This window comes from Gymnoscopelus braueri, assembly GCF_963280865.1.
Source record: "Gymnoscopelus braueri genome assembly, chromosome: 4".
Taxonomy (NCBI): Eukaryota; Metazoa; Chordata; class Actinopteri; order Myctophiformes; family Myctophidae; genus Gymnoscopelus; species Gymnoscopelus braueri.
The window spans coordinates 9857982-9868276 of NC_137605.1; the positions used below are offsets into that span (position 1 = coordinate 9857982).

The 10295-nt window shown below is 45.5% G+C and overlaps 1 protein-coding gene across 3 annotated transcripts; it reads left to right on the forward strand.

The window, feature by feature from the left end:
- The first annotated feature begins 2009 nt into the window (after positions 1-2009).
- On the forward strand, positions 2010-10014 carry LOC308084034 (uncharacterized protein). 3 transcript variants are annotated; one of them, XM_080426504.1, is made up of 6 exons: positions 2010-2139; positions 6305-6879; positions 7631-7706; positions 8375-8453; positions 8648-8834; positions 8958-10014. In XM_080426504.1, exons 2-6 carry the CDS (start codon positions 6310-6312, stop codon positions 9273-9275), a joined length of 1230 nt encoding a protein of 409 aa, XP_080282630.1. In that variant the 5' UTR covers positions 2010-2139; positions 6305-6309; the 3' UTR covers positions 9276-10014. The 3 variants fall into 3 exon arrangements, with proteins under 3 accessions (XP_080282630.1, XP_080282631.1, XP_080282629.1); XM_080426505.1 differs by having other exon boundaries at positions 2026-2139; positions 6308-6879; positions 8648-8852; positions 9039-10014; XM_080426503.1 differs by having other exon boundaries at positions 2026-2139; positions 6308-6879.
- The last annotated feature ends 281 nt before the right edge of the window (positions 10015-10295 follow it).

Below are 10295 nucleotides of genomic sequence, written 5' to 3' on the forward strand. Positions count from 1 at the left end.
TTAATTGTCCAAGCTGCTCCAGTGCGTTCTCTTCTACAATTGTTGTTGTTGTTGTTGTTGTCCTGCTCCTGTGACACACTGGGCTTGCCTCGTTTGGCTGAGGCACGGCAGTAGACTCCCTTTCTTCTGGAAAAGTAACATTGTTTGAAGGAAACATTATTGTAAATATTCCTAAGCCAGACATTGTTGAATGTCTTTCTTTTTATTTTACTGGGGATAGATTGTTCATGTACACTTTGACGAAATGTACATTTATATCTGTCAACAGCTCATACACCCTGGCACATACTGGCATAGTGGCCGGTCCAAGTGCAGATATACCATGACCTTAAATCACCTTTGGTTTTTGGTACCTTATCTATCACTATCTATCTATCTATCTATCTATCTATCTATCTATCTATCTATCTATCTATCTATCTATCTATCTATCTATCTATCTGTCTGTCTGTCTGTCTGTCTGTCTGTCTGTCTGTCTGTCTGTCTGTCTGTCTGTCTGTCTGTAGTATGTTTGAATTATCTACAATCTAATACATACAGTAGCCTACATACAGTATGTGCATGATGCTGCACCCCACCTCACCACCCAGTCAACAGGGCTGTGTTAGCATCACAGCGGCGGCGTATAAATGTTCACGTTTTAGGTTTAATACGTAATACGTAGAATGATGGGAAAGACATATTGCATAAGTATCTGGACAATACTGCCTGAGATGCCCCTGAGCGACAGTGAGAGAGAGAGAGAGAGAGAGAGAGAGAGAGAGAGAGAGAGAGAGAGAGAGGGAGAGAGAGAAGTCATCAATGTGCTATCTGTTTCCCTCTGTGTTAATAAGCATGTGTATCCAGTTGTATCTATTACGTAATGGTGTTTTAGTGCAGATCCAAATGAAAGAATTCAAGTGTGTGTGTGTGTGTGTGTGTGTGTGTGTGTGTGTGTGTGTGTGTGTGTGTGTGTGTGTGTGTGTGTGTGTGACTGTGTGTGTGTGTGTGTGTGTGTGTGTGTGTGTGTGTGTGTGTGTGTGTGTGTGTGTGTGTGTGTGTGTGTGTGTCGTGTCATGTCATGTATGAATGGGGGTCATGAGTGTGTGATTATTTCAGACACACAGAGTTACACGCTACACTCACTACACAGCTCTACCCCGGCGTATTCAGCGTGCGTGCACGGCGCACGCGTGCTTACTCGGCCACCTCTCAACACACGAGAGCCACACATGACTGGGCGGGGCGATCGCGTGTGGCTCCCAATGTGCGTCCAATCGGCGGCCGGCAAAACATCCACTGGCTGCGGCGCGCGAGCCAATCCGGGCCCGTCTCTGCCGGCCCCCCGCCCCGCCGGCCAATGGGACCGCGCGAGTGGCACGCGCACTGAATGCGCTGACACGTGGATCAGCACGCACGCACATGCAGGAGGGTTGCCATGTCCGCTTATTATAAGCAACTTTGGGCTTGTTTTTCTGTGAAGTTGCTTGTAAATATTTGTATTTGCGGTTTTTTGGGGCTTGTTTCTAAAGAAAGTGTAGTTGCTCATTTGGGCTTGTTATCTAATGTTGTTTAAACCAGTGGTTCTCAAACATTTTCAACTCAAGGACCCCCAAATTAAAATATATGTGTCTGCGGACCCCATGTCTTTATGCCAGGGACCCCCATACAATATTTGTGTTGTTAGAATGTTCCACATTTTTCACATCTTCAAGATTTCGAAAATAGCTGATCTACAAGCTCTCAACGCGTCGCGATGTGATGAGTTGTGAGCTTGTAGATCAGCTATTTTCAAATAGCCTATGTGTTTAAATTAAAGGGCGAAGGGTTCGCTTCTTCTGGGCTGGTTGTCATAGTAGACCCTGGTTTGCCTGTTTGTCTCGCGCGATCTGGCAACCCTGGAGGGAGCCGACGCGCGCACGGTGAGAGGGGCGTGTTGGTGTGTGTTGGGTCGGTCGGGGAGGAGGGTGCGTGTGGCGGCGTGCACGGTGCGTGTGAGCCGGCTCTACTCTCTCCGGGCTCTCCTTTCTGGGGAGGGTTGAACAGCAGAATACCGAGAATAGCGGCTAGACTGTCACTGTCAGTGAGAGTGTCTTCTATACTGTCTGTCTGTCTATCTACTGCAGAACACAGCCCTGGATGCTGACTTACTTCATACAGGTAAACCTGATTGTATTGTAATTGTATTGTATTGTATTGTATTGTATTGTATTGTATTGTATTGTATTGTATTGTATTGTGCATTGTAGGCATATTGTGTTTCATTTTATATCTTTACTTTTGCAAGCTGCCATTCGATTCACACTGTGTGCATGCTTATATCTAGGCCAGGACGCTAGATATAAGATGGATAATCTAGCTATAGATAATAAGGATGACAAGCCCTCTCTGCACAGTACAGGAGGAGAGAGATTGCTGCATTGCTTTTAAACGTATGTTTTCTCATGCCAGAAAATTGAGAGAGAGAGAGAGACTCAGAGAGAGTCAGAGAGAGAGAGAGAGAGAGAGAGAGAGAGAGAGAGAGAGAGCACTGCATTTCTATTGAGATGATGATGGTTGTAGCCCATATTATTAGCTATAATATAATATTATAGTATAGGCTTCTATTTGATTTGTTTTATTGCTAAACATATTCCTATATATTCAAGTGTTTGGTCCTATCGATATAGGCCTATATGCTGTATGAAGCCTATTTTTTTATTGAAATTGGTCTGGGGGGAAAAGTGAGTTTTATGGTCCTATTTTCCCAAGTTGTTAGTGGTTTGTAGGATCGCAAGTGTGTGGGCGTGTGGTTGGTGTGTGTGTGGTGTGATGTGAGTGTGTGAGAGAGAGAGAGAGAGAGAGAGAGAGAGAGAGAGAGAGAGAGAGAGAGAGAGAGAGAGAGAGAGAGAGAGAGAGACAGTCTCAGAGAGAGAGGGAAAGGAGGGGTGATTCAGGTCAGTGTGTTGATTCAACAACATGTGTAGGCAGGCTACAGGGGAGTACAATTATTTGGTTTCAGTACCTCAGCAATGCATTGTATCAGCATACACAACAACAACAACAACAACAATAATAAAGAATGATTAATATTAAAACAAATACATAATTAAGAATAACAAGTAATAAGGATAGAAATAGATGTGTGTGTGTGTGTGTGTGTGTGTGTGTGTGTGTGTGTGTGTGTGTGTGTGTGTGTGTGTGTGTGTGTGTGTGTGTGTGTGTGTGTGTGTGTGTGTGTGTGTGTGTGTGTGCGCACGCGAGCGTGCCCGTGTGTTTTTGTGTCAGTAGTTTACTGGTCGACACACTCTGGTGTATTCAGGAAGGCTGAAGCAATGGTGTTGTGTTTTTTTGCAAGAACCAGTTCTCCAATATGTTGTGCTGAATCAATAGAGTCTCTATTTGTGTGTGTGTGTGTGTGTGTGTGTGTGTGTGTGTGTGTGTGTGTGTGTGTGTGTGTGTGTGTGTGTGTGTGTGTGTGTGTGTGTGAGACTGAAAGAGAGAGACAGAGTAAAGCCAACCTGAAAAGAGTGACAGACAGAGAGGTAAAGTGAGAGAGGAGAGGAAGAGAGGAAGATAAGAGAGGAGAGGAAGAGAGGAGAGGAATTGAGGAGAGAAGAGGAATTGAGGAGAGGAGAGGAAAAGAGGAGAGGAAGAGAAGAGAGGAGAGGAAGAGTGGGGAGGAAGAGAGGAGAGTAGAGGAAAGGAAGAGAGGAGAGGAAAAGAGGAGAGGAATAGAGGAGAGAGAATAGATGAGAGGAGAGGAATAATACTGCCAGAAAGGCAGCCAGTGTGTGTGTGTGTGTGTGTGTGTGTGTGTGTGTGTGTGTGTGTGTGTGTGTGTGTGTGTGTGTGTGTGTGTGTGTGTGTGTGTGTGTGTGTGTGTGTGTGTGTGTGTGTGAGTGTGAGTGAGTGAGAGAGAGAGAGCGCCTGCCTTTTTTCTGATTCCACTGCTGCCTGCTCTAGAGCACCCTTCCCCCTCTCTAGTTCTCTCCCTCCCTTCCTCCCTCCAAATCTCTCTCTGTCTCTCTCCTTCTCTCTCTCTGTCTCTCTGTCTGTCTGTCTGTCTGTCTGTCTGTCTGTCTGTCTGTCTGTCTGTCTGTCTGTCTGTCTGTCTGTCTGTCTGTCTGTCTGTCTGTCTGTCTGTCTGTCTGTCTGTCTGTCTGTCTGTCTGTCTGTCTGTCTTTAGTAGTCTCTCTCTCGTTCTCTATTTCTCTCTCTCCCCTCTTCCGCAGACATTTTATGCACACTCCACCCCCCCCCATCCCAGTCTATAGCCAGTTAAACTAGGACACTGGGTGTGCACACACACACACACACACACACACACACACACACACACACACACACACACACACACACACACACACACACACACACACACACACACACACACACACACACACACACACACACACACACACCAAAAACCTCCATTTCAAACTGGGGCTTAATTTCCACTACTACTATTACCAGTGGGTTCTCAAGGACCCCTGGCTTTGATATGCATATATAGGCCACGGCACTCTCAGAGTTACAGACCTTTAAAGGTCCAATTATTCATATAGGCTATATGTGCACGTCTCCTGCACACATTGCACATGCTTTGGATTGCAAAGCTACAAGTTTACCACATCATATTTACTGCTATTTGCACTGACGTATACACTCTTTATACAAACACTATTCTGCATATCCTTGTTGATATTGTATTCAGCCATTTATATCATGTCTATATTCTGTATAGAATGCAATGTATAGACATTAATATATCCTACCAGTGTAACAGGGAAAATGCCCTGTTACATTATATTATATTGTATTATATGTCAGGCTATTGCCAGTCAATACACCAATTACTGTGATGCTACTTAGGACTCATGTATTATAAAGGTTATTACCTACTTGCAATCTACAGTACCTCGTTTTTATTGTATATTGTATGTTTACTGTTCAGACTGTGGAACATTATGAACAATAAAACCTCTTGCATCTTGAATCTTATAACAATGAGAAATTGTCGTTTTAGTTGCTAATGCTAAAAAGTTGGCATTTCTTCTTGGTGCTTCTGTTGTCACCTCTCTCTCTCTCTCTCTCTCTCTCTCTCTCTCTCTCTCTCTCTCTCTCTCTCTCTCTCTCTCTCTCTCTCTCTCTCTCTCCCTCCCTCTCCCTCTCTCTGCACCACCACGACCCAGTTTAACCTCATAGTATCATAGCAACACGACCCAGTTTAACCTCCTAGTATCATAGCAACACGACCCAACTTAACCTTCCAGCAACACGACCCAATTTAACCTCCTATTACCATAACAACATGACTCAATATAACCTCCTAGTATCATTGCAACACGACCCAATTTCACTTGCTACAGAATACCATAACAACATGACCCAATATAACCTATACTGTATGCTAGTATCACAACAACATGACCCAATATAACCTATACTGTATGCTAGTATCATAACAACATGACCCTATATAACCTATACTGTATGCTAGTATCACAACAACATGACCCAATATAACCTATACTGTATGCTAGTATCATAACAACATGACCCAATATAACCTATACTGTATGCTAGTATCACAACAACATGACCCAATATAACCTATACTGTATGCTAGTATCATAACAACATGACCCAATATAACCTATACTGTATGCTAGTATCACAACAACATGACCCAATATAACCTATACTGTATGCTAGTATCATAACAACATGACCCTATATAACCTATACTGTATGCTAGTATCACAACAACATGACCCAATATAACCTATACTGTATGCTAGTATCACAACAACATGACCCAATATAACCTATACTGTATGCTAGTATCATAACAACATGACCCTATATAACCTATACTGTATGCTAGTATCATAACAACATGACCCAATATAACCTATACTGTATGCTAGTATCATAACAACATGACCCAATATAACCTAGTACCGTAACAACATGACCCAGCATAACCTTCTAGCAATACGACCCAATATAACCTCCTAGTATCATAACAACATGACCCAATTTGACCTCCTAGTACTCTGATCTCCATTTCCCAACTGCAGTAATTGACTGTATGATGGACCGGATGTGATTGGAAGTGATTGGAAGTGATTGGAAGTGATTGGATGTGATTAGAAGTGATTGGAAGTGATTGGATGTGATTAGAAGTGATTGGATGTGATTAGAAGTGATTGGAAGTGATTGGAAGTGATTGGAAGTGATTGGAAGTGATTGGATGTGATCAGTAACAGATAGTGATTGATTATGTATTATTATTATTGATGTATTATTGACCATATGTATTATTGCTGTGTCTCCTCAGCAGCCATGCAGACCCAGAGCAGCCCTTCCTCCCAAACGTCCTCCGACGCCTTGAGCTCCGACGACAACTTCCTGTTGTCCAGCGACTCCGAGCAGGCCGAGTCGGACGAGTCCGACGTCTTCCTGCCAGCCGGCCCCGCCTCCTCCTCCTCCGGCATCATCGGAGGAGGAGGAGCCAGCAGCGGAGGGGGCGGGGCGACGGCGGTGGACAGAGGAGGTGGGCGGGTGGGGTGGCGGGCGTACAGCGTCTCGGTCAAGGAGGAGGAAGTCAACGAAGGCGCCTCGGACCGGTCGTACGGGTCGCAGGGCAGCGGCGGCGGTACCTCCGGTCACCACAGGGGCCAGCAGAGCAGCGGCTGCGGTACCTCGGGTCACCACAGGGGACAGCAGAGCAGCGGCTGCAGTACCTCGGGTCACCACAGGGGACAGCAGGGCAGCGGTGGTAGTACCTCCGGTCACCACAGGGGCCAGCAGGGCAGCGGCTGCAGTACCTCCACTCACCACTGGGGGCAGCAGAGGAAGGACACGGCTACCCACAACGCTAAGACCCACGGAGACTTACAGTTCTCCCAGAAGGTATAGCCTACCGATACATGATTGATCACTGATCAATATTATTGATGTGTGATAGAGCTAGGATATTGTAGGGATCGCTGCTTCTCAAAGTGGAGGTGGAGGTCAAAGAGGGGGTTCCGTTTTACCAATGCCAAACTATATAAAAGAATAACTCCAAAACCTAGAGTTTTTGTTGATTCAGGTTCAAAGAGAATGTTTTAAATATAGTATTGCTCTTGTTAAGATCGGTCTCTGATTAACTACAATTAGTCAAATATTGGATTATTATTGGCAACAAAACAAATATCCATGTAAGGCTTCATGGGGTTAGTAATGGATATAAAATAAGTCATGTTTTGGGTGAAGTATTCCTTTGAGCCCATCTTTCAGCTATTTGAAAATAGCCAATACAAGCTAGTAGATGGTCTATTTTTGAAAACTGTTGTCTCTTTGGATCCCTGGGACAAAATATTTTCAAATGGGGGTCTTTACATATTGAATGAATTCGGGGCGGGGGGGTCCTTGACATGGAAATGTGTGAGAATCAACAATATAGATTGGTGATGGTTCCCTCTGTCCTTCTGGGCAGATTGTGTTCGTCCATCGAACGGAAGGACAGAGAGCCACAGAACGGATGAAGAGATACAATGAAACATCTGATATGGACAGAGTGGCTTAACGTGATACTAATGGTAACCTCTCTCTCTCTCTCTCTCTCTCTCTCTCTCTCTCTCTCTCTCTCTCTCTCTCTCTCTCTCTCTCTCTCCCTCAGTGTGCTGAGTTGCAGGGTTTCGTTCGGCCGTTGCTGGACTTGCTGAAGGGCCTCAAGAGAGGACGGTTTGACCGCGGTGAGCATCAAACCTTCATAAATGTACAATCTAGGCATTTAGCTTACAGTAAGCGAGGTAAACACATACATCAAATGCATGGAGACAGTGTAGTCTAAACAATGTAATATAAAAATAAATACAAATTGAAACTAGAAAGTATAGGATGCCAGGGAAACAAATGAACCTAGAATCCTATAGTTTATATAGTCATCACACCCTGCAGCTGCAACTAGATAGACAGACAGACAGACAGACAGACAGACAGACAGACAGACAGACAGACAGACAGACAGACAGACAGACAGACAGACAGACAGACAGACAGACAGACAGACAGACAGGCAGACAGACAGACATTGTTTAATGATATGATAGTTTATGATAATGTTAATATGATATGAGTACAGTTGGTGTCCATGCTGCAGTACCGTGGTGGTGTGTATTGACCGAGACTATTGATCCAGTCTGCTGCGTCTCTGTGTGTGTGTGTGTGTGTGTGTGTGTGTGTGTGTGTGTGTGTGTGTGTGTGTGTGTGTGTGTGTGTGTGTGTGTGTGTGTGTGTGTGTGTGTGTGTGTGTGTGTGTGTGTGTGTGTGTGTGCGCGCGCGCGCGTATGTATGTGCGTGCGTGGTTGCATGTATACACATAGCATCAGTAGATGCTGACTCTGTGGTTTGTGATTGACAGGTCTGAGCAGCCTCCAGCAGACGGTTGCCATGGACCGAATCCAGAGGATAATTGGGGTCTTACAGCGACCCAACAGTGGGTAAGAACTGAACCGATCAATCAATCAATCAATCAATCAATCTATCAATCTCAATCTATCAATCTATCAATCTATCAATCAATTAATCAATCAATCAATCAATCAATCAATCAAGTCTCTGGTTGATTTAGCTTTTACTCATCATGTCTCTCTCCCTCTCTCACTGTCTGTCTTTCTGTCTGTCTGTCTTGCAGAGAGAAGTATCTCAACACTATCCTGAAGGTGGAGACCATGCTTAAGCAGTGGTTTCCTCAGGTGCCCACAAACTCCGCCCTCTCAGCGTCGTCAGTCACGCTCCCCGACCTTTCGCAGCTAGGCGGCGCACCAGCCAGCCCCGCCCCTCCTCACAAGCACAGGGACCAGCGGCACATCCCCGTCAAGGTGAGAAGGACGTCGCAGGTTCGATGCCTGGCCTGCGTGGCTGCACCAGCCAGTGCTATCCACATAACGGCTGATAAAACGGCAAAGTTTGACGTGAAGGTTTGTGTTTTTGTCTGTTCGTAGAAACGCAGGCTGAGCTGGACGGAAACGGACGCGCCCTCCACCCCCGCCTCCCCGGTTCCCGCAAAACGACTTCATGAAGAGATACAAACGGAAGCGCCCTCCACCCCCGCCTCCCCGGTTCCCGCAAAACGACTTCACGGCTGCGGAAAGGAGGATGAGGAGGAGAAGGTGGAGGATGAGGAGCATGAGGTGGCGGAGGAGACGCAGGAGAAGAGAGAAGGAGAGACTCTGTCGTCGGAAACAGACCCAGGCCGTGATGGACAGACAGACCGGACAGAGAGGAGTACAAAGGAGGAGAGGAGAGCAGTCCATCTATAGGCTGGTTCAGGGCTCAGAACCCAGCCTAGAGGCCCTGAAAGGCCCTGACACACTGCAAGCGTTATCAACTCACCCGTTGTCACCGGTCTCTTATGAAGCCCCTCCTCCCTCCAAAACCAAAACACGCCAGTCGGGGTTGGCCAGGCTGTTGTTGTTGTTGTTGTTGTTGCTGTTGCCGGGCAACAAGCTGCCTTGCGCAGGACGCCAACCAAGAGCCAATGATGTCTCAGCAAAGCAACGTGTCAGGGGGCGGAGCCAGTCTCCTCCTCCTCCTCCAATCACGATCGAGCCTTCTTGGCGCCGGGTTTTGGCCCCGCCTCCCTTTCGGAGCTGACACTGCACAGAGCGTGCTCAGATTGGTTGTGGACACTGTGGACAGATTTATATGGATCATGATTATTATGATTTTTCTACCACTATGATGTCATCCTAAGACCACATGTATGTAATGGTCACTTTTTTAAAAACGGTTCTGTAATGATAATCATCATCACCATTATTCCATATTTGCACAGTGAGTTCTGGTCGATGAGAAACACTTAAGCCAAGAGACACTGTTTACAGAAATCTATTGATTGGTTGAGTTTATCGAGTTATCTGATTGATATAATGAACAGATGAGAAATGTGTGTTGCGGAAAAAAACAAAATGTTAAAAATTAGTTTGAGGAGTCAGAATATCGTTTTTTGGGAACATTTTTGGGAACATTGTAGCTTTTTTGCTCCCTGATTTAAAGGAAATACACTTCTGCAAGACCAGGGCTGGATTTTCAAGGGGGATTGGGGGGGGGGGGGAATTCACACCTCCGCTTTTGATATTTTATGTTTGATAATATCGCAATTTAACAATTTAGTGTATGATAACCATAGTAAACACGGGGTCCATATTTTGGGCAGATTTTTTAATTTCCAAATTCTTATTATTGGCTGACTGAGGGGTGGAGCATCGGAGTGATGATGTCACCCTGGTCTGCAGATACAAACCAAGGACAAACAGTGACTCAGCGAAGACATTCTGGAC

Coding starts and splice junctions, on each gene's coding strand:
- LOC308084034 (XM_080426504.1), top strand. CDS start 6,310: ATGCAGACCCAGAGCAGCCCTTCCTCCCAAACGTCCTCCGACGCCTTG. Junction 7,707..8,374: donor GAGAGGACGGTTTGACCGCG/GTGAGCATCAAA, acceptor TGTGATTGACAG/GTCTGAGCAGCCTCCAGCAG. Junction 8,454..8,647: donor TTACAGCGACCCAACAGTGG/GTAAGAACTGAA, acceptor TCTGTCTTGCAG/AGAGAAGTATCTCAACACTA.